Source organism: Electrophorus electricus, chromosome 21, assembly GCF_041902795.1.
Source record: "Electrophorus electricus isolate QZ-2024a chromosome 21, ASM4190279v1, whole genome shotgun sequence".
In the NCBI taxonomy this organism is placed as follows: domain Eukaryota; kingdom Metazoa; phylum Chordata; class Actinopteri; order Gymnotiformes; family Gymnotidae; genus Electrophorus; species Electrophorus electricus.
The window spans coordinates 16,235,091-16,250,000 of NC_137517.1; the positions used below are offsets into that span (position 1 = coordinate 16,235,091).

General features: G+C 39.6%; 1 protein-coding gene and 1 long non-coding RNA gene across 2 annotated transcripts in view; one reads left to right on the forward strand and one right to left on the reverse strand.

The window, feature by feature from the left end:
* Positions 1 to 9,392: 9,392 nt before the first annotated feature.
* Positions 9,393 to 10,963, forward strand: LOC145652802 (uncharacterized). Its single transcript, XR_014119058.1, has 2 exons — positions 9,393 to 9,529; positions 10,155 to 10,963. It is a non-coding gene; the product is annotated as an uncharacterized LOC145652802 (long non-coding RNA).
* LOC145652801 (NACHT, LRR and PYD domains-containing protein 12-like) overlaps positions 10,380 to 14,910 on the reverse strand; it is a 19,479-nt gene continuing 14,948 nt past the window's right edge. Inside the window, exons 12-16 of the mRNA XM_081704314.1 lie at positions 14,242 to 14,418; positions 13,275 to 13,451; positions 12,309 to 12,485; positions 11,630 to 11,806; positions 10,380 to 11,061 (exon numbers count right to left, since the gene is read on the reverse strand). Of these exons, the coding sequence (XP_081560440.1) occupies positions 11,040 to 11,061; positions 11,630 to 11,806; positions 12,309 to 12,485; positions 13,275 to 13,451; positions 14,242 to 14,418 (730 nt within the window). The 3' untranslated portion in view covers positions 10,380 to 11,039. The remainder of the gene's footprint in view (positions 11,062 to 11,629; positions 11,807 to 12,308; positions 12,486 to 13,274; positions 13,452 to 14,241; positions 14,419 to 14,910) is intronic.

A 14,910-nucleotide genomic window follows, 5' to 3' on the forward strand; every position in this document is an offset into this window, starting at 1 on the left:
TGACATGTTCTTCTGTATTAGAGGAGCTCAACTAGAAAATAAATGAGGGGTAAATAAGTCTGGATGTGAATGACTGTCATGTCCCAAGTGTTTACATCAATGTGACTCCTGAATCATTGTACTATGTGTACAATTTCTGATAACTAGTATTAAAGTGATCAAGTACAAATCATTTGAAAACTTAAATCACTTAAAACTGGAGGTGCATGTACAGGCTAAGTATCCACTTCCAGACTTATTCAAACATTGACCAACTCTGACATTAAAATGATCTCCTGTCATTATTTTCTCTACGATGTTCATATTCCACCCCTCTATCACCCATCAGTCTGTGCACCATCATACATTCACTCTTTCATTGTTGTTGTTCGTAGTAATTAAAATAAATAACTGTTGAAATAAAACTACATCTGGAATGTTAGTCTCTTCAGCCTTTATTGTCTATTATAAGTAGAGCTGGGTGATTAAAACTAGATGTCTTCAGACTCATGGATGATTCTCGATTATGATTATATATATATATATATATATATATATATATATATATATATATATATATATATATATATATATATATATATATATATATATATATATATATCCTTATGTAATAATTTTAAGAAAATGTATTATTAATTTTTAGTTATATCCATTCAAAAATACCTTTATTGATGTTTTTTCCTCATGTGAAATGTCACTACACTGTGCATCACTACATCAGGATTATAGCTACTATAACAGTTTATTAATTAGAAGAAATTAAATCATTTTCACAAATCAGATGTTTATATACACAAACCACAACAAAGAAATAGTCTACTATTTCACCCTAAACACCCTCCTACTACTGGGTGCAGGCTACAATCTCTTATGTAGTGATTTAGATACAGTAAACTAAAATATGTAATAATAACACTAGGGAAGCTTAAAAGTGAAGGAACTGAACCAGTTAGGAAGACAAGCAAGACTGGTGTTAATAAGAAATGTTTTACCAGCCAAAGCATGTGCTTTTGTGAATATAAGGATGTGTATTTCACAGTGCAGGGTGAGGTAATAAAATGATATTGTACGCAGAAGAATATGGATGGTTGGCTTCAGCATAAAGCCTCAGAATGCCTCTTTGACAGGCCTCTAGGGGCCTCAGTTGAGGGATCCTTGGTTCAAGGATGGGACATCCCAGCCCAGCACCGGAAGAAAGAATATGGGCATCTGGTGCTATGAAAAAGGATCACCAGAAGAAGCAATATGGGCACCTGGCGGTAGGAAATAAGATCGCCTTTTTAAAAAAAATAGAAGTAGTTTAGGTTGAACATAATGATACCAAGAACCAGTTGGTGTAAGTATTGAATATCAATTTGCATATATTGAATAATGTATGATTTGAACATAATAGTGTAAACCTGGAAAAGTATTATAAATGTCACGGGACGCCCTCCCCCCCCCCCACACACAAGTCACGTCACATGGTACGGCCTGCCGCGTGCAGGGGGTTTAATGTTTGTAACCACGCCCTTTGTAATTGTATGCACCTGTATGGGGCTTAATGTCTTGTGTCTTTTGTCTATTTAAATCTCTGATAGTGTGTGTACTGTGTTGGTCATTGTTAGTCTGCTGTTTAATGTAAAATGCGTATGTAATCTTCGTTCAATGTTACTAGAGTCTGTGTTTTGTTACGTGTATGAGTCATGTCTTTCCTTCATGTTGTATATGAGTGCCACTATTGTTGTTTGTGTCTTTTGTTAATAAACGCGTCACTTCATCGAGGGAATCTGTGCATCCTGCTCCATGCCCATCAGCACTCAGGCCAGCAGATTCGTTACAATAAAAAAATTTAAATGGTTATGTAAGTGTCCTTGAAGAAAATATATAAAGGTCATGCCCACCTGACACTGTTAGACATTCTCCGGACAATGCCTCGTTTGTAACATTGAATTTAGGAAAATCTATGAACACCATTAATTGGTGGCTGTACCACAGGGATCAATTGGATTGACTGGCAACGGACCCACGCCGTCAGCAGGACAAAGCACCAGCTGACGGACAACCCAAAGCTGCACTGTTCTGTGGGTCTGAATCCACACGCGCACTACCAAAGGTACTTAAATCCCTGTTAAAACATTCTGCATAGGTGGTATTCAGACCTGGTCCACAGAGATTTGTAGTCAGGTTTTGGGGGTCTTAAGGGTGCAGACTGGGAATTGAAGGAGTGAGAATTGTTTGCTAAAAATATAAAATAACAAAAAATGGAGTAACAGTTAGAAAATCAAGTAGTAAAAGTGAAAATAGTTTCACAAAAACTTACTGTAAAGGGAAATAGTGAAAAAAAACAACAGTTGAATAAAGAAAGATAAAGTAAAGAAAAATGTGCAGTGAATAAAGAGAATAAAGAGAAATAAATAGAGCTCCAGAGAAAAAAAGCGCTGAAGAGATGAATGTTAACAGGTATGTTTGTTCCAGTTGTTTCTGTATAAATGTGACCACAACAAGTGAAGTAAAGAAAATGTGCAGAATAAAGAGAATAAAAGAATAAAAGAGAATAAAGAGAATAAAATAATAAAAGAATAAAAAGAGAATAAAGAGATTAAAAGAATAAACAGAAGAATAGTAGATCTCGTGAGTAAAGCAGCACTAAGAGAAAAGTGTTAAATGTTTTGTCTGTAAAAACTGTGTTTGTGTTGATGTGGCCATCGCGAGTTAACAGATTACCAACAATGACGTATTGTACGACGCATACCAGCATAACAGTTTTTTCTGGGTTATAATTAAGATTATTTTGGTTTGGTCGTTTAACAAAAGAAGTGAATGGATATGCAGACAGATCTGTCAAAATGTCATTAATAATATCTCATTATAAAATGCGTGCATGCAAAACATATAGACATTGTTTTAGTAATAAATATAAAGTAAATGATAGAGGTATCGTATATAAAACTGGTAACAGTTAAAGCAGTAGCGAGCATACATATGATGGACATTTTAAAATAGCAGCAATAGGAGAAGAGTAAAGTTAAAATATACAGGATAAGAAATTTAACCAGAGCGAGTGGCTGTTAATAGTATTTTTGGAACAGTGAATATCTAATTTACCCAAGTAAGTTCTGGCTAAATCAATATTCAATAATCAATAAGCAGTTAAATCTAACAAAATAACTTAGAATCAAGTGAATAGATTTGCGACTAAAATAATCACATGGATAGCAATTTGTTAAATGAGATGCAGGGAGTGCAAATGCATTTATGGCTTGAGAAAATATATAGAAACTCTGCAGGTGTGGCGTGTCGGAAATCGCTAGACTTAATACATGTTAAATTGTATCGGCTGACTAAGTGACATAAATTGGATGAATAAGGAATAAGGAGGATTTGGAAAAGGGCTCTGTTGGCTGCAGTTGTTGTTTAGCCAAGTGCCTGTAAGAGCAACAGTTGGAGTGGAGCGGTTGCCATGGGGACCGTTTGAACCACCGCCAGCGCTGGATGATGGGAGGCGGTGTGTAGGGTTAAAGATTTGAATAATGACAGACAAGAGACAGGTTTACTGGGATAGAGGGCTGGCTACGTCCATATTGGTGAACAGAATTAACTCATTGAGCTCAGAAAATTGGAGGCAGACAACTGTGCAGAAAGCTACAACTGTAAGAAAAAAAGTATTACTGTGATGAATTCCACAGTGTGTCCTGATTGTTTTTATTGTACAGGAGGAAAAATGTGGGAAATTTCACAAGGAAATGTTGTAGGATTTGGATTATGGATTACACTGAACCTGTTATATTTCAACTTTTAACAATACCCATTATTTTGACAACTCCAATGGAACTTTTGTAGAACAAGACCTGGTTAATCATGCACGTCTCATGCAGAAATATGATGGTGTCGTAATTCCGGATGCTCATTGGGTATGTGGGGGTAAGAGTCATGTTGATTGTGTCATTTCCTATGGTTCCTGTACCTGAAGCTGTACTTCCCACACAACGATGCTTATCATTGTGTTCAGCAACGTGAGGCACCGAAGGGTAGTTTGGATGATAAAGTATCATTGATGCTATTGGAGTTCATAGGGGGGCTTCGGATTAATTTAAGGCTAGAAATCAAATTGCTGCAGGATCTGAATCAATTCTCTGGTGGTTTACTATAAACAAAACTATTGACTGGATAAATTACATATACTATAATCAGCATCATTTTATTAATTATACTGATGCACTAACAGCAGTGGCGGTGCAATTGGAAGCTATGTCATTAATGACCTGGCAAAATCGTATAGCTCTGGATAAGTTTTTGGCCGAGAGGGGAGGTGTATGTGTTCTGTTCGGAGAATCCTGCTGTAATTTTATTCCAAATAACAGTATTAACATAATTTATAAACTGAAGTAACTGTATAACCTAAGATATTTGTGTGATAATATAAGAAACCTTCGCAATGCCCAATGGATGTTGGCCACATAAGTAAGAAAAGAATGTTACAGGGCACGCAGTTAAATTCAATAGTTCATATTAGAAATAATAAACTAAAGTCACAACATTGTTAACATTTATATAAAACAATGACACATTAAATAGAGACAGCGGGACAATAGTTCATGACAAAATCATGAAAGGGGGGAATGAGGTGATCAAATGTTTTGAGGCAAAGGAAAGGCCAAACGTTAATCTGTATTTTCATGAGACGATCTGTGATCTAATTAAAATAGGCTTTGAAGCTCCCTGTCACATGTGCAGAGTGGTGCAAGACTGTCTGAAAGCATAAAGATGAATAATGTTTCTGGGGTATCTTAAGGTCAGAGACCTTTTTGAGTCTATATGTGCAAAACAGAGGCTCTGATGCAGGTGGTTTCAAGGCCTCTGTATAAGTCTAAGGCAGATCACACTGGATTGTTCCCATGAGAAATAAATTCATTAGTGTTGGAAAAGATCTCTGTTTTTAAAAGACTAGAAAGCTTCCATAAACTGTAAAATATGGTCTTTAGCACTTTTCTTATAGATGATTTCAGTCTTACATCAAATAGTGAATTCCACTACATGCACAATGCTACATTTTCAGGGTGGGCGTGGCCTGGGGTGATGGGAAGGTGGAGCCCAGTGTCATATCTTTTCATGGGGCCCAAAATCCCTGACGGCGCCCCTGAGTCAGCTTCAAAAGCTTCCACAACCAGCATTGCTCTAAGGGATTATTAAGAGTACACCACCCACTTAATTAAGAGAACACCACCCATTTTAATTAAGAGTACACAACCCACTTTAATTAAGGGAACACCACCCACTTTAATGAAGAGTACACATAATTCAGCCTCTTTATAACTGAGTGAATCTTAGCTCAACCAGCTGGAGTTTTGGACACACTATTTTGTCATCGATAAGATTTTATTGGGGTCCATTTTCCTGTTGAAGAGACTCTTGGTCAGAGTCAGATGGCTCAAACATGGAGCTAAACCACACTGATCCTGCCAGCTGTTTCTCTCACGCAGCAAGCAGGATCAGTGTGGTTTAGCCCAATGTCTGAGCCATCTCTCACTAACACTGGGATGTTTACATTGCCAGGGAGACACCACTATTAAACATTATGTGAACAATATGAATGTAAACATGTCACTAACATCTACACATGTGCACACAAACATATACCTGTAGGGCACTATGCTTGTTCTCATCCTAATACCTTTTCACTTATGAGGTCATACTGACCTCAGCATGCAGAAACAACAGGCGATGACCCATGTGTTCATTAATGCAAACCACAGGCTTTATAAAGCTAGGAGCCCCTCCCCTCTTTCTGTCCACAAATATCACACACCACAAGGCAGACGAGCACTGCTGGGCATATACAGTGCCTGGCCAAAAAAAAGGTCACACACTCTAAAATTTCGTTGGACCGCCTTTAGCTTTGATTATGGCATGCATTCACTGTGGCATTGTTTCCACAAGCTTCTGCAATGTCACAACATTTATTTCTGGGCAGAGTTGCATTAATTTTTCCCCAAGATCTTGTATAGATGATGGGAGATTTGGACTACTGCACAAAGTCTTCTCCAGCATATCCCAAAGATTCTCAGTGGGGTTCAGGTCTGGAGTCTGTGGTGGCCAATCCATGTGTGAAAATGATGTCTCATGCTCCCTGAACCACTCTCTCACAATTTGAGCCCGACGAATCCTGGAATTGTCCGTGCCGTCAGGTAAGAAAAAATCCATTGATGGAATACCCTGGTCGTTCAGTATATTCAGGTAGTCAGCTGACCTTATTCTTTGGGCACATAACATTGCTGAACCTAGACCTGACCAACGGTAGCAACCCCAGATCATAGCATTGCCCCCACAGGTTTGTACAGTAAGCACTAGGCATGATGGGTGCATCACTTCAGCCGCCTCTCTTCTTACCCCCATGCGCCCATCACTCTGGAAGAGGGTAAATGTGGACTCATCAGACCACATTACCTTCTTCCATTGCTGCGGAGTCTGATCTTTATGCTCCCTATCAAATTGAAGCTATTTTTGCCAGTTAGCCTCACTGATAAGTGGTTTTCTTAAGGCTACACAGCTGTTTAGTCCCAATCCCTTGAGTTCCCTTCACACTTATATTCAGCTTTTCTATTGTAACACGCCTAGCTCTACATGATTAGGTAACATTGACATCATCTAACACATTCAGAATTAAGACTTTATGAATGAAAGACCCAGCAGGAATAAGCAAAATGCTTTTTGCTTATTGCTTGTCACACTGAATAATGTTGCATTGCTCTTCATTTAACACAATAAATCCAAGCAATGACTAAGAATTTGCACATTATTACAAACTAATACATTTTTATTTATTGTATTTTTTGAGTTGAAGATTGTTCCATTAACTGCTCTGACCAGATGTAGCCATTTCATTATCATGAGCCCCCACCCTCTTCTTGTGCATATAATATAATCTCTGTTAATCCCCTCCTGTATAAACTGGTATTTTCAGAGACTTGCAAGTGTTTTTGGGAACTGTAGGCAGTGAGTGGAATTAGTTGAGGTTGCAGTTTCCTTGTACTTGGTTCTGCTGATGGTGTGAGGTGCTCTTTGTGCTTTCTGGTGGGTTTGGCACGCTGTAAATCTGGGTCTGCAGGAGGGAGGAGCTCGGGTGCTGGAGGGTGGGGCCTGGATGTTTGGGGGTGGAGCACCCTCTTCACACTAGGAGGGGCCACTGCTGTGCTGGTCTGGGTTTATGGACTCTTTAGACTTCTAATCTGAGACATCACATCATCCTGAGAAATCAACTATAACCTTGAGTGGAACGTATTTTTCCTAATAATGTAGCATCTAATAAATACAGAAACCGAGCAACATCTGTAAACAGGAAGGAGTCTGAGAAAAAAAGGGATCTGGTAAACAAAGACAGCAAAGAAGGTTTTCACGTGTCATCAGGATCTCATGAGGATATTACCTGTGTAAGGTTATGATTATATGAGGATATTACCTGTGAAAGGTTGTGATCATACACATATATGAGGATATTACCTGTGAAAGGTTGTGATCATACACATATATGAGGATATTACCTGTGTAAGGTTGTGATCATACACATATATGAGGATATTACCTGTGTAAGGTTGTGATCATACACATATATGAGGATATTACCTGTGAAAGGTTGTGATCAAACACATATATGAGGATATTACCTGTGTAACGTTGTGATCATACACATATATGAGGATATTACCTGTGTAAGGTTGTGATCATATGAGGGTATTACCTGTGAAAGGTTGTGATCATACACATATATGAGGATACTACCTGTGTAATGATGTGATCATACACATATATGAGGATATTACCTGTGAAAGGTTGTGATCATACACATACATGAGGATATTACCTGTGAAAGGTTGTGATCATACACATATATGAGGATATTACCTGTGTAAGGTTGTGATCATACACAAACATGAGGATATTACTTGTGTAAGGTTGTGATTATACACATATGAGGATATTACCTGTGTAAGGTTGTGATATGAGGGTATTACCTGTGAAAGGTTGTGATCATACACATATATGAGGATATTATCTGTGTAAGGTTGTGATCATACATATATATGAGGATATTACCTGTGTAAGGTTGTGATCATACACATATATGAGGATATTACCTGTGAAAGGTTGTGATCATACACATATATGAGGATATTACCTGTGTAAGGTTGTGATCATATGAGGGTATTACCTGTGAAAGGTTGTGATCATAAACATATATGAGGATATTACCTGTGTACGGTTGTCACCAAACACATATATGAGGATATTACCTGTGTAAGGTTGTGATCATACACATATATGAGGATATTTCCTGTGAAATGATTTGATCATACACATATATGAGGATATTACCTGTGTAAGGATGTGATCATACACATATGTGAGGATATTACCTGTGTAAGGATGTGATCATACACATATATGAGGATATTACCTGTGTAAGGATGTGATCATACACATATGTGAGGCTATTACCTGTGTAAGCGTTTCCTGTGCCAGCCATATGGTAAAGGGCACCTGCTGCTTCAGAGAGGAGACCAGTAATCTGACTGGGACCAATAGAATGACATTTATACTCAACAGAGAGGAGACCAGTAATTCACCACGTTCTGACTGGGACCAGTATAATGACATTTACACTCAACAGTAACTAAATTAACAAACGTGAGCTTGAGGATCTCAATGACTGGAAACAGGTGAGTGAGACCCAAATCATTTTTCCCCAGTAAGTTCTTATAAATTCCTGCTGTAGATTATGACTAAAGCCTGTATGATTCCCTATCAAGTCTTCACACATGGACAGAACACAGACCTGCTTTTAAACTATTGGAACAAAACAAGCCTTAGTTAAGTATATTTATGAGTGATACTCCATTAAAGACCAAACTGCATTACATTTATAGCACTGAAATATAATAATCATAATAAATTGTACACTAGATCATTTCCATGACACCTAACCTAACAATTATGACTGTGAGAAACCAAAAAACAAAAAACTACCTAAAATCCTCTTTAAAATAGATTACTAATAAATAAAATACCCATTATTTGAGGCATGTTAAAATAAAATAAAAATATATAATATTCTTTATTAATATTATGTAATGTAATAATATTACATTAAAGCCGCCTCTTATCAGATGTAAACGTAGAAAGTCTGATCAGATGTGAATCAGCATGTACAACTAGTGCTCTGTAGTCTTCACACCCAAACCTGGACGCAGCGGCTCACCTGCTTCTGCAGATCCACATCACAGCACGTGTCCAGAACACCTTCAGCATCCCAATCACGTCACACGCCTCCTCGCCCTCCTCACGCGACACCATCTCGAGCCAGTCGCTCTCCGCGAGACGCCCCGGCACGACGTGTACGGGGCTCGCGAGCTGGACGGAGGGCGGCTTTAGTCTGCGCGCGGCTTAACGGCTGAACGGGACGTGACGCAACCTTGTGGTTGTTTTAGCGCGAGCTAACCTGGCTAATGAGCTCCAGCTTTAAAAGGAGCAGCTTTGTACCTTCTGGCGCTCAGTAAGTGTGAGACAAAGCTCAGCGTGCTTGTGTAGAAACAGCGTAACTCACGTTTGTAGCCATTTTAAATACGCGGAGGCCACAACTTTATTCAGGAGACATTTCAATTCTTTCCTACTTCCTCGTTCAAGTCTCCAAACGAGCGCCTGTTGCCGATAGTTGGCGCTACATGAACCAAACTGGACTTATGAATTCTGATGTAGTTTTTCTTCATGTTTGCAGTAAAATACTAAGCGTGCGCACCTTTCTGTCAGGTCATTTCTGCACAGCCCAGTTAACATGTTAATGGCGTCTGCTTTGATGGACATTATTTCTTATAAATGCAGTGTGGCGGCTGTAAAAGGTAGTTTGTGTTAGTACGTGTGTATAACTCGTGATCAACACTGAGGGTATGAAGTGGTCTGTATGAGTGTAGTTTATTTGGGGAGGGGTGATATTAACCTTTAGTTTCCACAGCAGGTGCACACCATAATCCCAACATGCATGTTTTTGTAAATAACTGTCATTTATCAAACATGTACTGATTGATATATTGTGTAACCATAATTCATTATATTTGGAATATGAAACATGAAATTAAATTTTACAAACATAATTCTCCCTTCCATATTTTTGTTTATAACAGCTGTTTATTAAGGTTTATTAAGTGGTCATCCACTCTGCCAGAGGGGGCGCAGCAGTAAGGTTCTCAGACCTGCACATAGTAAGTGAAACAGGCTATTTGTCTGGGCAATGTGACTGAATATAATTTTTTTTTTTTGTATAAATAAACAAATAACAGCACTTTGTGGTTGGGTTACAGGTTCACTGCTGCTTCTATGATATAGTATTAAGGGTTACATCCATAATCTGTGTGAATGCAGTGTTGTTTATTGGTACACTTGAGAAATTAAACTAATGTAACTAGTTAGTAGTGGAAGCTGTTACACCCACTTTCATAAGAACACGCCTACATCTTTACTCACTTACTGCAGACAGCATTTTAAATTCAGGTGGTATTTACACATTAAAGTTCGAAGCAGAACCAAATCAACATCCACATAACTCTGTCATACACATTCAAAGGAAGAAATCAATTCCAATTATCCATGATGGCGGCCCCATATTGTTACAATTGAGCTTTTTATGGGTAATTTGGGGAAAGTATAAAACTACATTTAATTTTTTTACTAAACCTTTGCTTTACACTGATATGTAGGTTTAGTATTGATTATCTCTGTAAACTTCAAACTAATGAGCACCAGAGAACAGGAAGGCAGCAGAGTTTCAGATCAGATCAGGTGTGTGTGGTGTCCATGTCAGGGGTGTGTGTGTGTGTGTGTGTGTGTGTAACGTCCAGGTCAGGTGTGTGTGGTGTCTAGAAACTGGAAGACATGGGGAGGACACACAGCCCTGTGCTGCAGTCATGTTCACACATATTCACACTAACACACATTACCATGGAGAATCATATGATGAATTATGTGTGTGTTTGTTCATCCTCTTCTCTGTGTGGGAGACTCAGACCACATCACCTCAATAGTGGCCGGATACTGTGAGACAGAGAATAGGACAGAAAGATCAGACATGAACACACACCCATCAGTCAGGTATCGGACTCTGTACACAAGCACAATTACCATTACACACACACACACACACACTCACACTAGACTAGTACCTGACTGCTATATTGTGTAGGGGTGAAATAGGTCTGATTATTATTGGTTTGCATCAGTAATGTTAATCAGCCAATCCCTACACAGAGCTCATTGTAACATCCAGTTCTCCATCAATCAGCTCCTGCTGTGGTTGTGTGTGTCCACATGATAAAGTGAGTTTGGGTTTATATTGTTACTGCAGCTGTAGGTGAGATTTTGTCTCAACAAATAATTAGAATTTTTTAAAGAATCTACTGAACTTAGGAACAATGTGAATGAGTGAATGAAACAGAGAGAGAGTTTGTGAATGTGAATCTAATTAATACATTGATGGTGTGTGTGTGTGTGTGTGTGTGTCAGAAAGAGGAAGAGGGTAATAGCAATTATATCTGTGTGTGTGTGAGTGTGTGTATGTGTGCGTGTGTGTATGTGAGAGAGAGAGAGTAAGTCAGTAACTCACTGTAGTTTCTCCAGTTTACAGTGTGGATCCTCCAGTAGAGCAGAGAGCTGCTTCACTCCTGAGTCTCCTGGTTTATTGTGGTTCAGATTCAGCTCTCTCAGGTGTGTTGAGGGGTTTGACCTCAGAGCTGAAGCCAGAGCAGCACAGCCTTCATCTGTAATACTGCAGTTAAACAGACTGTAGAGAGAAGGAGAAAAACTCCTCACACTTACAGATCAGCACACATACGTGCAAACACAAACAATACATGTTGTGATAGTGATGTAGTGATAGTGTGTGTGTGTATATAGAAAGAGTGAGTGAGTGAGTAAATGTGAAGCTAATTAATACAGTGATGGTGTGTGTGTCAGAAAGATGAAGAGGGTAATAGCAATTATATATGTGTGTGTGTGTGTGTGTGTGTGTGTGTGTGTGTGTGTGTGTGTGTGTGTGTGTGTGAGGATACTGAATGTGTACATGTGAGAGGATACTGACTATGCGTGTGTGTGTGAGAGGATATTGACTGTGTGTGCGTGTGTGAGTGAGAGGATATTGATTATGTGTGTGTGTGTGTGTGTGAGAGAGAGTGGCTACTGTCTGTGTGTGAGTGTGTCTGTGAGATGATACTGACTATATGTGTGTGTGTGTGTGTGTGTGTGTGTGTGTGTGTGTATAAAGAGACAGTAAGTCAGTAACTCACTGTAGTTTCTCCAGTTTACAGTGTGGATCCTCCAGTAGAGCAGAGAGCTGCTTCACTCCTGAGTCTCCTGGTTCATTGAGGTTCAGATTCAGCTCTCTCAGGTGTGATGAGGGGTTTGACCTCAGAGCTGAAGCCAGAGCAGCACAACCTTTATCTGTAATATTGCAGTTATACAGCCTGCAGAGAGAAGGATAAAAACTCACACTTACAGATCAGCACACATACATGCAAATAAACACAATACATGTTGTGATAGTCATGTAGTGACAGTGTGTGTGTATATAGAGAGAATTAGTGAGTGAGTGAGTGAGTGAGTGAGTGAATGTGAAGCTAATTAATACAGTGATGGTGTGTGTGTGTCAGGAAGAGGATGAGGGTAATAGCAATCATATCTGTGTGTGTGTGTGTGTGGATACTGAATGTATACATGTGAGAGGATACTGACTGTGTGTGTGTATGTGAGAGAGGATATTGACTGTGTGTGTTTGTGTGTGTGAGTGTGCGTGCAATGATACTGACTGAGTGTGATGTTATTGACTGTGTGCATATGTGTGTTTGAGAGCATATTGGCTGTGTACGTGAAAGGATACTGAGTGTGTGTTTTATGATTTTGAGTGTGTGCGTGTATGAGAGGATATTGATTGTGTGTTTGTGTGTGTGAAAGGATACTGACTGTGTGCTTGTGTGTGTGTGTGCGTTTGTGTGTGTGTGTGTGTGAGTGAGTGAGTCAGTGAGTGAGGATACCAACTCTGTGTGTGAGTGAGGATACCGAGTGTGTGTGTGTGTGTGTGTGTGTGTGTGTGTGTGTGTGTGTGTGTGTGTGTGTGTGTGTGTGTGTGTGTTGAGGATACTAACTGTGTGTGTGTTTGTGGGATGGATATTTTTCTGTGTCTCAGAGAGAGCGGGGCGATACTGACTGTGTGTGTGTGTGTGTGTATATAAAGAGACAGTAAATCACTATCTCACTGTAGTTTCTCCAGTTTACAGTGTGGATCCTCCAGTAGAGCAGAGAGCTGCTTCACTCCTGAGTCTCCTGGTTCATTGAGGTTCAGATTCAGCTCTCTCAGGTGTGATGAGGGGTTTGACCTCAAAGCTGAAGCCAGAGCAGCACAACCTTTATCTGTAATATTGCAGTTATACAGCCTGCAGAGAGAAGGAGAAAAACTCACACTTACAGATCAGCACACATACATGCAAATAAACACAATACATGTTGTGATAGTCATGTAGTGACAGTGTGTGTGTATATAGAGAGAATTAGTGAGTGAGTGAGTGAGTGAATGTGAAGCTAATTAATACAGTGATGGTGTGTGTGTGTCAGGAAGAGGATGAGGGTAATAGCAATCATATCTGTGTGTGTGTGTGTGTGGATACTGAATGTATACATGTGAGAGGATACTGACTGTGTGTGTGTATGTGAGAGAGGATATTGACTGTGTGTGTTTGTGTGTGTGAGTGTGCGTGCAATGATACTGACTGAGTGTGATGTTATTGACTGTGTGCATATGTGTGTTTGAGAGCATATTGGCTGTGTACGTGAAAGGATACTGAGTGTGTGTTTTATGATTTTGAGTGTGTGCGTGTATGAGAGGATATTGATTGTGTGTGTGTGTGTGTGTGTGTGTGTGTGTGTGTGTGTGTGAAAGGATACTGACTGTGTGCTTGTGTGTGTGTGCGTGTGTGTGTGTGTGTGTGTGTCTGAGTGACTGAGTCAGTGAGTGAGGATACCAACTCTGTGTGTGAGTGAGGATACCGAGTGTGTGTGTGTGTGTGTGTGTGTGTGTGTGTGTGTGTGTGTGTGTGTGTTTGAGGATACTAACTGTGTGTGTGTTTGTGGGATGGATATTTTTCTGTGTCTCAGAGAGAGCGGGGCGATACTGACTGTGTGTGTGTGTGTGTGTGTATATAAAGAGACAGTAAATCACTATTTCACTGTAGTTTCTCCAGTTTACAGTGTGGATCCTCCAGTAGAGTAGAGAGCTGCTTCACTCCTGAGTCTCCTGGTTTATTGCAGTTCAGATTCAGCTCTCTCAGGTGTGATGAGGGGTTTGACCTCAGAGCTGAAGCCAGAGCAGCACATCCTTTATCTTTAATACTGCAGTCAGACAGACTGTAGAGAGAAGGAGAAAAACTCTTCACACTAACAGATCAGTACACACACACACACACACACTTGCATGCAAAATCACTAAAGTGGATGTGTGCACACACATGCATACACAAATGTGAACAGACAATCACACTCACACTGCCTCTCCCCCACACAACCACACATACAAAATGTTTCTCCCAAACACATTACCACACCCACACTAAGTGAAGCTGCACCTCTCTTCACTAAAAACCAAAATCACATGCAATACATGGTGTATGTGTGTGTGTGTGTGTGTGTGTGTGAGACAGAGTGAGAGAGGATACTGACTGTGTGTGTGTGTGTGTGTGTGTGTGTGTGTGTGTGTGTGTGTGAGAAAGGATTCTGACTGCATGTGTGTGAGTTTATGTATGTGTGTGCATGAGCAGATACTGACTGTGTGTGTGATGATATTGAGTGTGTGCGTGTGTGTGTGCAAGGATACTGACTGTGTGTGTGTGTGTGTGTGTG